Raw genomic sequence first — 14849 nt, 5'->3', positions numbered from 1 at the left:
ATGAGATTTGAAAGTGATGGCCCTCAATATTAACATTGAAACTTCAAAATATCTTGCAGAGAATAGATTTTGGAGAAAAATGTTACGTACAAAAGTTTTTGAATATTGATAGAGCCATTTGATTGGTCAACTAGATTTTGGATCTGAAGCCTAATTTAAACCTAGTAAGATCCAAGTCAATAAAACCCATTTTATATAAAAAAAACCTTTGTGTCTCAAAAATTTAGAATTTTTGTAAATTAGCAAAATTGGCAATTTTCATAAAAAATTTTATGTATAACAAACTATAACTATTATCGATTGCTTTTAGCGATGAAACTTAAACATGTTTACTATAATTTTCACATAAAATTAGAAGTTAATGGTATAAATTAAATAAATTATAAGCCTTTAAAGAAAGATATCTCATCATAGGCAACTTTACCTTACTATCTTTGTATTTTCATTGAAAAATTTTTTTATTTTAATTTAAGTGAATGTATATAATTTAGAAAAGTTTCATTAGAATATAATATGTAATTTTAAAGAATTAAAGAGGAAAAAATACGAAATAAACAAAATTTTATTAAAGTAAAGAATTTTTGTTACCTTGTTCGAATTAAGATTTTTTGCAATAATTTCTTTTCGGGATTATGGGAAATAGTAGAAATGCGTACAAGCATCAAATAAATAATAAAATTGATTAGCAATTTAATTTTGTGATATTACATTTGGATTCTTCTCTTGAACTGTATTTTAAGTCCGGCAAGTATTTTAAATGCGGCTCGCAGTTTAAGCGGAATTTTGTAAATGTTTATGTTACGTCTGGGCGTCTAGAACGTCTAGAACATTTCTTCCCCCCCCCCTTCCGCACCCTCCGTCAAAATAATTTTTAACTTTCCAAAAATAGAATGATAAACTGTTGTATGAAGAGCCGTATAATGGTCATATACCATTTAACAATAATATCTCTGTTACTGCTGCACTGCCTAGCACTACCGCATGGTGCTGAACAGTGTTACCTAGCAAAGTTGAGCGTAATTATACTTGTGTTATTTTACAATGATACACAGACACTCGCGCACGCACGTAAATGATATATCTAATTGTAAGAGTTTTCTTTGACAATGACGGACTTGTGATCAGATATGGATCTGAATGATGACATAGCATGATTCTATTTTGTAATGTTCGAATAATAAACTGAAATAATACCCCAATTTGGTAAAGCGTTAACGGACGCTATTCAGTGGGAAGAAACTTAATTCTTTATCATTGTGATTTTGTTTATTGTTTATTGCAAAAAGTTGTCACAATTACAATTAGTTACACCTTCACGCGATATCGTGTGGGTCGAGTTATTCTTTCTTTTGCGCGTGAGAAACAATGCCGCAGAGTATTTGCATCCTGTATCGCCGGAATATTTTAGGAGCATATTTTGCTCTGGGTCCGTATTTTAGGTAGAGATGCTACTTTTTTGCGAATAGGCAAACTTATATTTTCACGACTCACATAGGCACGGCAGAGAGAGAGAATGCTTCAACACTGTCCACGTTGACCGATATTGAAAACGAAACAAGTGCTGAAGAACCTTTCAAACCTTCTATTTATAAATTTCTGAACCGATCAATCTGGATCTTCAGATCCCAAGCGTAGCGAATGAGAGACGAGCGGCCGCGAATGGTCGCCGAGATCCCCGGGCCAACAATGTCGATATTATATATGTGAATGATGGTCGCTTACAATTTAATGTGTTTATACTTTTAATATTGACGCCGCATTGTCCGAATGATGTTTCGTCGTCAAAAAATGTCGTGCGTCAACAGGAAATACTCGAGGCCTTTCCTAATGTCCCAGAGTTTCTCTTTTTCGCTTTTTATTACTCTCTTTCTTGCATCTTATTGTACCGTACTGTTCGACCGTCGTCCATTCTTTATGATGCACGCATTGCATCAGCACGTTCGTATGCGATACGAATTTTGCATTATTACAGACGCCTTCGCGGCGACTAGAATCCTAACGATCTCAACGGACTTAGTCATGTCATTGAGACTGTCGCGATTCACTGCGCTTTCTGTTAAGAGTAACGGAGTAATCCGGAGCTCGTCTTCAACACATCCGCTCCGCTTTTCACCAAAACGCGCTCAACGTCTGCATAATTATTTTTCACCGCATAATGCAAAGGTGTTCTTTCCTTGCAGTCGGGTATTGGCACCTGTAACAAAGTATTTTAAAAAGAAGTGTAATTTCTATTTTTTTACGCAGACTTGGTAGAAATTTACGATTATGATCGAAATACGAACCGGTCTTTTTAACGGGCTATATTGTATGTTCGCGGTGTCTACATCATTAGGGATGTTGGTCTCAGACGAGTAGATACCGATTTTGATGTCGACATCTCCTCCATGTTCAAGAAGCCATTTTGTCACATCAATATTACCGCTGTACGTCGCATAATAAAGTACACACCTACCAATTTTATCTTTGTTGTTTATATCGGCGCCTCTCTCGTGGAGTTGATTCAACAGATCTATGTTCTCTTGCCACGCAGCCATCTGCAGGGCTGTCATTTGAAGGATACCTAATCGACCTACGTATTTATTTTCACAAATGCACGCCAAAATTTCACTTGCGTTGTCGAACTTTCCATTTAGATCGCTGATATGAGTGCAATATGATCCAAATCGCGGTCTTGCATTGGCTATTTTTCCGTTTTTGTACGTCAACGACAAAAATTGATTGATCCACGATTCTCTAATGCTCATTAACGAGACCACTTAAAAATTATCGGCTGGGGGTGACACGCAAAGGATATGATAATATCCTTTGCATACCACACCCGTCCTTTATTTGGATACGATTTTATTTTTATACCAGGTTGATTTTCCTTATACACTTTGTGTGTATGAATGACCAAAAAGTTATCGACATAAATTAACATGATATTAAAATAAAATACTATAACTCATAACTAATTAAAAATTGTAACCTGTTTGAAAATTATGGTTTACTTAGTATTATAACTAAGTCTTTAAAATCCCTCGAAGAGAATAGATTTTGGAAAAAGTGCTACGTACAAAAGTTTTTGATATTGATAGAGCTATTTGATTGGACAACTATATTTTGAGTCTGAAGCTTAATTTAAACCTAGTAAGATCCAAGTATAAAACTCGATAAAACTCATCTCATATAAGAGAACCTTTATGTCTCATATCAGGAACCCTTTCTTTGAATTAGCAAAATCGGCAATTTCGATAACAAAATTTTATGTACAACAAACTATAATTATTATCGATTAGTAATTTTTTGCGATGAAACGTAAATATATTTACTATTATTTGAATATAAAATTAGGAGTTAATTTTATAAATTAAATAAATTATAAAGCAAGGTATCTCATAATAGGCAACTTTATCCTACTATCTTTGTATTTTTATTGAAAAATTTTTCTATTCTAACCTAAATGAATGTATTTAATTTAAAAAAGTTTCATTGGAATATAATATATAATTTCAAAGAATTTAAGATTAAATAGAAGAATTTTCACATGAACAAAATTTTATTAAAGTAAATAATATTTGTTACTTTGGTCAAGGTAATATTTTTCGCAATAATTTCTTTTCGGGATTGTGGCTGATAGTAGGGATGCGTACAAGCATCCAATAAATAATTAAATTGATTAGCAATTTCATTTTGTGATATTTTATTTGGATTCTTCTCTTAAGCTGCATTTTAAATCCGGCAACCATGTGATGCGTAGTTTAAAAAAAGTCTCGTAAATGTTTATAAAATTAGATTATTGAGTACTACTAACAACTGCTTTCGAACGGTTAGGCCGTATTTATTATTTCAATAGTAAACTGAGTTACAATTTTAGCCACCTGGATTAAGATTGTATCACCACTTGTTTTGTTTAAAAAACATTAAAGATTGGTATAGGAAGGGAAGACTCTTAGATAGAATCAAAAATACATAGATACTACACTTGGATTTTATTTATTAAATGTAGTATATCAGTTATTTAAAAAAGCAATGTTCTCTATATAATTATTGCAATTTAAAGATTTTATACATTTACTTAAGAAATACAACTCATCAAGATTGGATTATACAACTTTAAGACATTATTATTCTTTTTTAAGTACATATCATTTGGGTTAAGATGGGAAGATTTTTCAATGAAAATAAAAAATAGTATCATTTGAGTTTTGTAGAAAAATTAAAAATTCTATTACTTGGATTGAAATAAGAAAAATTTTCAATAAAAATACAAAGCTAGTACCACTTGGATCTTGTAGAAAACATAAAGATTTGAAACACACACACACCTTTTTTATCTTTTTTGAAAATATACAATTCCGATAACGAAATTCTCTATGATACTTTAATGAGTATAATAAATGTTGCTACCAGATTAACAGTCCAGCATACCAAAAAATGATTGCAATATACTAAATATTTTTAAGTCTCTTTTAAACAGGTATTCTTTTGAGAGAACACGCGTCGTTTCTATAATCTTTGAATCGTTGAATTATAACAGTGTCTCCTTAATTCCATAACTTGTATCTCTAATTTGTATAGTATCGAAGTCAGTTTCTTATTGTCAATTTCTGTGTTTTTGTCTGCCAAACTAAAATATAATAATATGGATTACGTTAGACATGATTTCAATTTCCGAAGCATGGAAAAATGTAAACTTTAAATTGTATAATCTATATAATTCTTACTAATTGTTCTTGAAAGATTTCTGGGTTAACAAAAATAACGCTTCTTTTACATGGACTGGAATCTTCCAATCATAAAAATGTCTTTCTGGAAACAGTAGTATATACGATGTAATATTGCATCTTAAGAACAGTAGACTTCTTAAGCGATGATGCAGCCAATTGCTGCGAAAGATTCGGTGTGACATCACTCTTTCCAGATGTGCGACAAATTCCGCTTGTTTCTTTAATCGACGTATGTGGCCCTAATGCAACAATATCGAAACATAATGAGACGGTATTGAATAGTGAGATTTTGCGGGTCTATTTCTAAATATTCATACCTCCTTTTCAAGACCTTGAATGTCGTTGACTGCCAGACCGATCATGAGATTAATCAGAACGATATTGGCGAGCATGATGAAGACGATGAACACGATTCTGCTTGTGACTGGTAGAAAAGTACTCTCACTGTTCTTAGTATCAAACAGTTCCTCGTACTCATACTCGCCCATCATCATTACCATAGTTTTTATGATAGATCTCCAGAAATTGTCAAATCTATCGTTTCCGTGAAACGAAACGGCAAAGCTTAATGCGAATCCAATAATCATGGAGCTAAATGCTAAGAGAACCTAAAAAATAGTAAAAAGTTTTGAATGTGTATGAGTTACTTATAGGGAAGAGGTTATTGCAGCTACTATCGACAATATGGATATCCCTATTTTCTTTGTTATTAGGTGACATATTCTAACAATTGCTTATGGAGTTATTTGTTTAGTAGTTGACCGTTTTTTTAATGATGTTAATCTGCTAATACATAATAACTGACAATTGTTTTAAGGCAATTTTACTTTTGAGTACTTCTTTTTCAAGGTACACTTTTAAAATTTAATTACACATACTTCCTCATTATTGTTAAGTGTATTATCGCACGAATGTACATACACTCGAGTGTTTTTTTATTTAACTTTTTGTTTGGCTGTACACATTTCGAGTTATACAAAGTTAAAGTAATAACATGGAATTTTGTTAATATGGTTTATTAAGCGAAATTTTTATATTGAAATATTTCTTTGATAATTCAATTGTCATTCTGGAAGACGGTGTTTAGAAACACTAGAGACGTCATTTGTTGTTTAATGTTAGACAGGGTTAAAATGATATTTTTAATACATTTTCTACTGGTGTTTTTAAAGTTTCTGAACGCAGGAAAACTCTAAGTAATGGAAAATTAAAAATATATAATTTTGTAACAAGGTACTGTATTTCTTTTAAACTAAAATAATTTTTTTTTTAATTGTTTTTATGGATAGCCATATTACAACCACTTTTAACCTTTTTTTCCACCGATTATGCAGTACATTAGATTTTTATAAATCACGTACTAAATAATAAACATTTTATCTCTTTCAGTCTGTCAAACAACATTTTAACGAATATTGTTCAAGTTTCACTAAAAAATATTAATTATAAACAAAGTGATACAATAAAATGAACATGGGTATACCATATTACTCTATTCTCTTCTAATCACAAGAGTTTGTGAGATAAATTTTCATGTGATATCACGATTTACGAACTCTCCCGCTAACGACGTGATTTTTTAAGTATGAATTTATTTCCTAAAAAATTATTTATAATTAGTTTCATTTATTTATAATCTTAGTTATGGTTAAAGAATTTGTCATGTAAACCATGAAAATTATTGGTCTAAACAATAAATCCTGAAATTAATAGTTGCTTACAAAGATAGACATTATGTTCGAGTTACAACTACTCTTATGCGTCAAGAATTTTCTTTTATGTATTATAATATAAATAGCGCAAGGACTTTAACCCTTAAACACATAAGTGGATCTGTGAAGCCCCCTAAAGTTTCGAATGTTTGCTGTGTGAAGACGGAATAAGATAGGAGGTACGGACCAGGACGTGAAAAAAGTTTGAAATCTCTTCTTTCGATTAATATGGTTGATCAACTTTTTTGGTCAACTAGAATTCGAACGGCACGCAGGCAAAATTTTGTTAAGGTTTGTGAGACTGCTATTGTGTGCGAATGAAACTTTTCTGTGAATAATCTTATAAAAAAAACTGGACAAAACACGTTCGAAGTGGTACGTTCGCGTATATTACTCTGTCTAAAGTTAAAATATTATATTACCTTGGAAAAAGGGACTTCTGCGCAGGATCCGAAATATATTATGAAACACATTACTTTGCAATCTTTACACCTTGAGTTAATCAAACATATCTCATATTCGCCTTGTTACATAAGTATATTTTTCAATAGAAATGGCAATGACATAATTTTTTTTTAAAGTATGATTCTTTAACTCTAAAATGCCGTATTGTAAAGTTCTTAAAAGTTTTTTGTTGCCGAGATATAATTTTTTAAAGAAAAAGTAAACAATTTCTCATTTTTCATAATGTTTTTTTCTTTGTAACTTCACAATAAATTATTTTTTGGCAATGCCGATTATGCAGTCACATTTTTGAGATTCTGAACTTTTATTCGAAATTGTAAAACATATTGATTGTAATCAAAGTCATAGCTTCTCAAAGTTGAAAATGTCTCCCAGACACGAAAATATGTTTTCGTACAGGATCGATGTGTTTAAGCATTAAGAAAAAAAACGGATTTGTCATGAAAAGTTGAAAAATGCTAATTTTTATACTTTGTAATTAGATTTTTGATAAATGTATAAATCATAGTATAATTTCCTCTAAGAAAAAACGATGTATTAATTACATTGGCTAACCTTTAGAATGTTCTTCAACACCGTGTAAAACATGAGCGCGTAATCTCCCCACATTAGAACACGGCTAATTAACAACATCATTTGCATCCAATTCAGCAAGATTGCGATGCTGATGAAATGTAGCACCCAGTCCATGCAATGCCGAGACTCGATTTCTTCCTTTGAACACTTTACGACGAACTCTCCCGCTATCGACGTTATTAAGGATAGTATGGCGCATATTAATGACAACCATATTTCTAATTGTCGCAAATAATTCCTGAAACGTTTAGGAATATAAGTCAAGAATTAATTAATCGAAAAATGCAAACTTGTATTATTTGGATGCGTATTTACTTTGGTTCTAATATAACCTGAATCGTATTGTAAAACAAGAATATGCAAGACCAAAATGCTACGATTCTTCGAGTCACCGCGTGATCTGCATCATTTTGTGCAAACATTAAACCATAGAATGAGAGAGAAATAGCAAAGAACAAATGTATGAGTGTAAGAAGAAAGAAAAATATTCTTAATTTCTCCCACTTTAATCTGAGAAAGGTTTCTACAACTGGATGTTGTAATATTGCCAGTTGTTTTATATCCGAAGCTGCGGCAATAATGGCTGTGATTACTGCCATTTGCATTTCATCTTCTGGAACCAATATACTGAAGTCGATCTTGATCTTTAACAAAGATCCCATTCATTAGAATTCAGTAAAGAGAACATAGTAGAATAAGAAAGTTAGTTTTTTATTTATATCTGTACGTAAGTGGGCCTAACGGAAAACGTAGAGCGATCCTTACCTTCATATGTTTCTTTGAAGTATAATGTATGCATGAATTTGCATTTATTACGCAAGAATTTAAGACATCTGTTAAAAAGTCTAATGGTTGCGAAATATAATCAAATATAGCATTAATGACGGTATCTCCAGTCTCCGTTACTGCAGCTAAATTAGCTCCACGAATGATCAAATTTTGTGCGATTTCGCGATGACCGTGATAAACTGCTTTATGAAGAGCCGTTTCACCCTTCTAAACGGATAAAAATAATATATAATTTGTCTTATATAATTTTATCTCTAATGAAAAATTATTCGTAATAAACTGCAACATCTAATATAACTAACCTTATTGCATATATCAATAATTTTGTCTGGTATTTTTTTAGATAGATCCTGAAATATTGTAATATTCCCTCTTTCTGCGGCGATATGAAAAGGTGTATTTCCGGAGTTGTTGCAAATTTTCGGATCTGCATATTCGGACAATAATATCTGCGTTGCTTCTTCACTGTCTTGCATTACTGCATGATGCAGAGCAGTGTTTCCTAGAAAAGTTATATTTGTGTTATTTTACAATGATACACAGACACTCGCACATGCACGTAAATGATATATCTAATTGTAAAAGTTTTCTTTGGCAATGAGGGATTTGTGGTCAGGTGTGGATCTCGATGATGACATAGCGTGATTCTATATTTATTGCGTAACGTTCAATTGATTGACTAATACCCGTATCCGGATGAACAGCGTCAACGAACGCCCCCTTCTTAACTAGAATGTCAACGATTTTGACGAACTTAGTCATCTTATTGAGATTGTCACAATTCACCAAATGTCCTGCTAAGAGCAATGGGGTAATATCGTTTTCGTCTTCAACATTCACATACGCTCCGCTTTCCACTAAAACGTCCACAACGTCTGCGTGATTCATTTCCACCGCATAATGCAAGGGTGTTCTTCCCCTGAAGTACGGTATTGGCAACTATAACAAAGCATTTAGAAAAAGAGCGTAATTTCTATTTCTTTTACTCAGGTTTAGTAAAAATTCAGGCGTTATTTTCGAGATACGAACGTGGGTTCCTACGGGACAGGATCGTGTTAACCGGACACGATAATTTAACGGGTCATATCCGCTCTGGATCTTGATATATTCATCAGACCCAATATCCTCGGTTGATGAACATATTTTGATGTCGATATGTGCTCCATGTTCAAGAAGCCACTTTGTCACATCGGCCTTACCTCTGTACGCCGCGTAATAAAGTGCGCACCTACCAATTTTATCTTTGCTATTTATATTGGCACCTTTCTTCAAGAGTTGATTCAACAGATTTATGTTTCCTTGCCACGCAGCCATCTGCAGGGCTGTTATTTGAAGGACACCTAATGGACCTACGTATTTATTTTCGTCATCGCACTTCAAAATTTCACTTGCGTTGTCGAATTTTCCCTTTTCGATTGCTAATATGAGCGCAGTATGATTTGGATCGCATTCTTGCATTGCGTTTTTTTCGTTTTTGTACATCAACGACATAAATTGATTTGTCTACGGATCTCTTATGAGAGAGAAACTGACACACTTTGAGCATGATTAACGAGACCATCTAAACATTATCAGCCGTATGTGTCACGCGAAGGATAAGATAATATTTTTTATATTGATTTATTTTGATATGATTTTATCGAGAGGCACGGTCGCGTTAATTGAACGCGTAGCGAAAGCGAAGAGAGACTCACAATGAACTTCTTTTACACAAGTCATCAATTTCCATGCATACGAGATTATCAGATTTTACCATCACGTTGATTTATATCACACGCTTTGTCCATCTGAATGACCAAAGTTATCGACGTAAATTAACATGATATTAAAAAAATTCTATTGCTTGTAAATAATTAATTGATGTATAATTAAATACATCCGTGTTTTTAACATTTTACACTCATATAGCTGCTATTACCGGATAGAAAATCTCTCTGTATTTTATTACATAATTATTTAAAAAAAAAAACAAAGCTAAAAATAGGCGTTCGTGTGCGCGCGTGCTTTAAATCTTTATTTTTTCTACAAAATCTATGCGGTACTATCTTTGTATTGTTATTGAAATGTCTTATTCGAATTTTAACCCAAATGGTAATACTTAAAAAAAATAATGATGTCTTAGAATTGCGTTATCTAATATTCAATCTATGTATTTTTCCAAAAAAATGTATAAAATATTTAAATTGTACCAATTATAAGGATAATATATTACTCTTTGAAATAATTAATGTATTATTTTTAATAAATAAAATCCGAGTGGTGGTGTCTTTCATCCCGACGTAATGCTTCCAGGGTAGCCCCCACTATAGGTCTCAGGGTCTTCCGAGGTGGTTTTCAACGGGCAGTGAGTTATGGCCGATTTCTTCCTTGGGCCAGATTAGTTTAGGTTTGGCAGGGTCTGGCTCATAGACATATAAAATAGATCCAGCTATATACATGTGAAGTTGACAAAACGAAGCGAGAGTCAAAATGCAGAGAAGTCTTTCTTTGTCTGATGCTCTTGTTAGTTGTCTTTTATTTCTAAGAATTTCTGTCAATGATGCGCACACATCATTAACAGAAAAGGACAGCATTTCCCACATTTTGCTTCTCACTCTGTTCTATCAACCTCATCTTTAGACGTATCGGAATGGGTGAATGCTGGGTTTATCTTATATGTCTTTGGTCTGGCTTCTTCTTGAGTCCCGCACCGTTCCGGGACATTTTCCTCTTGTTGAAAAAAGAAAACAAAGTGGTGGTATCTTTGTATTTTCATTTAATGTCTTCTTATTTCAATTGGTGGTATCTTGAATTTTTTTTAAACAAAACCCAACTGGTACTATCTTTGTATTTCCATTTAAAAAAATCTTTAATTTTTATTAAAAAATTCTATTTTAACCTAAATGGATGCATATAATTTAAAAAGGTTTTAATGGAATATAACATTTAATCTCCAAAATTACAGAGAAAACAGTAAAGGGAGAAAATTTTATTGAAATAAATTTTTTGTGTACAGAAATTTGGCTCTTCTAAGCGTCTAAATATAATAAGGTTGTAAAATACAATAGTTATAGCAATAAAAAAGAAATTGTAATGGCTTACAGTGTTACTTAAATACCAAAGAAACTTAATCTTTTCATTGTTTTTTTTATTAGATGTATCGATTGAAACTACTTAGAGCTTGATTGATTCAGCCGTTACTGAAATCCGATAATCTCTGGTGCTCTGTGTCGGTATAAAGAGATGTGGATTCTTTTACGCGTTTATTTGCGAGACACTACTTACCGTGTCTCTTGATATCAAATAAGAAATACTTAGCGATTGCTTAAATTTGAATTAATAATTATTAACTCAGATTTAATCAATTGCTAGACCAATAAATTTAATAATTATTAAATCTATTGATTTTTAAAATCCATTCTTGTTAATTTACATATTCTCAAAGTCCTTTTGAAAAGGAAAGGAAGAGAGAATGATCGTATTTAAGAAGATAAAAATTTATATTTAAAATTGTTAGTCCGTTTAATCTCTCTTACAATTACGCGAACGGTTGGAAATTTACTTATTGCCGCGCATAACGTTTTCTTTCTCAAGTAAAGCTTATGTTAGGCTTAGCCTAACAGCATCAGACTTGCGCATTCACAAAGGAATATCCGAATTGCAGCGGCTAAAACCTCGACTTGAAAATTTCGCTGTTCACGAGCAACGCTGCACAGCTCGTCGTTCACCATGCCGTGAAAAAAGCGCAACCAACGGTTGGCTGATGCCCAAATTTTCTATTTTCTTTTTTTAAATATTTTTTATTTTATAAAGCAAAAACCGTAGAACGTGTAGCTTCCAATTTTATGAAGCTTTTGATATTTATATCTCTTCGTAAAGTTTTGACGGATATTTTTTATCTTTCTCGCCAACTCTGTTCTATTCGTTCGCATTTTTCGTGAAGCACACTCGGATTTATGTAAGGTAATACTGCTTCAATATTATAATATGTTGTGAATGTCATTATGACATTATAACGACGCTATTACAAGTACATTGAACTTAGTATTTCTACATTTAATGCATAATTTCTATATATCAAATTATTTTATCCTAGATTAAATTTTACTGTACAGTTGATCGACCTTACTACTTGTCACTGTAAGTTATGTCTTTAATTATTTATTTTATTTTTATTTATTTCTTAATTTAAAAAGAATGTATAGTATTTGATGCTTAGTTCTAACGTTGCATTAATTTATTATTTATTTAACTATTTTTAATTTCTTTATTTTTTTTTAATTTTATAAGCAATTTTAATCCTTGACCTAAGAAAAAAAAATTGGACAATTTATCATTGTTGGACTACGACAGGAAAAGAAAGTAGTATAGGCATTCTGCCTATCTTACTATTCAAAACGTTTTGATCCGTGATGGATACTCTTCAGTGAGGCTTTCGCAGGTAAAATTAAAATTTGGATCAATTTATCATTATTGGACTACAACAGGAAAAGAAAGTAAGATAAAGGCACTCTGTCTATCTTACTTTCTTTTCCTGTCGTAGTGCGATAATGATAAATTGTCCAAATTTTAATTTTATCTGCGGAAGCCTCACTGAAGAGTATCCGCCTCACGAATCGAAACGTTTGGAATATAGTACGAAAAATATTCTAATATTTTTAACCTACCATCTTTTTAGTTATATGGATATTGATAATGAGTTAAATTATTATTATCTCTCTCTTTAAATGTCAATCGCTCAAATAACAGCGTTACGCTCATATTGGCATTTATCCAATTTTTGATTTATTCTTGGAGCCGTTCTTATTTCATTCTTAATTGCTAGATTTTACATTATAGTATACTTTCAAAAAGATACATTTTCAAAGAAATATTGAAGGCACATTTCTCATGATAAATTTTCCGCGTCTAACAAAAGACGGCGATACCATTCTTTACCCATGCATAATCGTGTTTAATATGACTAATTCGCGGGTGTCGCTGGCGTGTACGCCGCTGTTTAAATATTTCGCCGATATCTCCGAGTATTTGTGGACGTCGTAATGTCCTGGAAATGCTATCGCACGTCCATGTTTGTGAATGCGTTCGAATGCACCGTGCGTGTTCGTAGCGCGAGCTAGTGACAAACTGCCGACTACGTTATTGCGCGCTAAATCCATTACGAATGGTGATGATTAATTAATACGAGGATGACGATTAATTAGCGACTCGTTCACATGTGGCGTATATTAAAGGGCGCGTTATGGAAACGGAGTTTCTCGAACGAGAGGAGAGAACAAAGTGTTTTCACGAAATATTTTCTACAGATTGAATAATTATTTTACACATGAATCAATGAATTCGACCGAGGGCCGAAAAAATACGAGGGATCTTGATGTGATTATTTAAAAAATTAATTGTATCACGGTATTTTTTTTTAATAACGTCGCAATGAAAGTATAATGGCGCATCGGGAAGATTTGCGGTTATTACGCCGGTGAGAAATCGATTTCGCAATAACCGCAGGCGATGCGAAATCGTTTCATCTTGTGCATGGCGTGCGCGCCGTCGTTCACGATTTTACACAGTCGAACAGCCGCGAAAGAGTCGTCGATAAAGTGTCAAACCGTCGCTCGAGGCGCGCCAAGAACTTCTCAACAACCTGTATTTTGTTCCCGTCAGCCTTGAGTTTCGCTGATGACATACGTATATCCAGCTCCTGCCGTAGCTCTTCGGGATTTTCTTAGCTTGTACTACGGTACACAGACTGACTTACGCGCGTTGAAGATTTTCACTTGGACAATCGGACGAAAAAATTTATCACGAGCTTGACGTCATGAAAAATTAAGGCTGTTTCATTCTCGAAAACGATGTGATACGCGCTATCAAAGAGAACAATGAAAACTCTTCCATTAATGCAACGTGATTTTTTAATGATAATACTAATTATATGATCATATAAAATTTATTTTTTAATTGGAGCACGAGAGAATTTATCTCTTCCGTATTAGTAATAAAATTTTACATTTATTTTGAAATGCATCACGCATAATAGAGTAACAGTTAAATATTAACTATTATATTAATATTATATGTATCGCGTTGTACTAATATTGCATTAATCTAATGCTACAGATGAATATTAGATAAATGTTATTTAATAATGTTTCACTGCGCGCGGAAATTCCACCTAACGTAAATGTGATAAAGTACACATTGACGTAACATATCGCGCGGAACAAGTTATTCATGCTACGCGGCAGGTACTGATGAAGACGTCGTATCTTACGGTTATGGTGATACCACAGTAAATTACGCGGCAAACGAGTAAAACCCGGATACTATACGGGAAATTTGTGGAAGGTAGACCATGTGTCAAGTGCATTCCGTGCCGGATTAATTATTAAAGGCGTTTTGCTGCGGCGCAACGATCCAGTCTACCTTCACCGCCGCGTTACATTCGATCAATCACAACGCTCGTCTTCCGTCGAGTTATTACATTGTAAAAACAATTAATTAGCGTAATTCTCCGAGTAACTTCATTGCAACGTGTTTCAAATATATCGCAATAATAAGGTTGATATTAAAAAGAATAATTAGTATGTTATTAAAATAATATTTGTAAAAGGAAGAGAATGGT

The 14849-nt window shown here is 32.8% G+C and overlaps 3 protein-coding genes across 17 annotated transcripts in view; 1 reads left to right on the top strand and 2 right to left on the bottom strand.

Annotated features, from left to right (window-relative positions):
* LOC120356820 (dipeptidyl aminopeptidase-like protein 6) overlaps positions 1-14849 on the top strand; it is a 528524-nt gene that overhangs the window by 491153 nt on the left and 22522 nt on the right. The window lies entirely within an intron of this gene.
* Positions 1687-3295, bottom strand: LOC120357213 (putative ankyrin repeat protein RF_0381). Its single transcript, XM_039447205.1, has one exon. The coding sequence runs from the start codon at positions 2742-2744 to the stop codon at positions 2229-2231; it is 516 nt and encodes a 171-aa protein (XP_039303139.1). The 5' UTR covers positions 2745-3295; the 3' UTR covers positions 1687-2228.
* LOC105204587 (transient receptor potential channel pyrexia) lies at positions 3953-9949 on the bottom strand. The gene is made up of 9 exons (XM_011173715.3): positions 9281-9949; positions 8938-9190; positions 8554-8753; positions 8228-8458; positions 7778-8106; positions 7442-7700; positions 5027-5317; positions 4707-4948; positions 3953-4609 (listed from the first exon to the last, which is right to left on the bottom strand). Exons 1-9 carry the CDS (start codon positions 9740-9742, stop codon positions 4489-4491), a joined length of 2388 nt encoding a protein of 795 aa, XP_011172017.2. The 5' UTR covers positions 9743-9949; the 3' UTR covers positions 3953-4488.

The sequence above is a fragment of the Solenopsis invicta genome, chromosome 3 (genome assembly GCF_016802725.1).
Source record: "Solenopsis invicta isolate M01_SB chromosome 3, UNIL_Sinv_3.0, whole genome shotgun sequence".
Taxonomy (NCBI): Eukaryota; Metazoa; Arthropoda; class Insecta; order Hymenoptera; family Formicidae; genus Solenopsis; species Solenopsis invicta.
The sequence above is the reverse complement of the archived record's forward strand: the minus strand, read 5'-3'. Positions and strand labels throughout refer to the sequence as shown.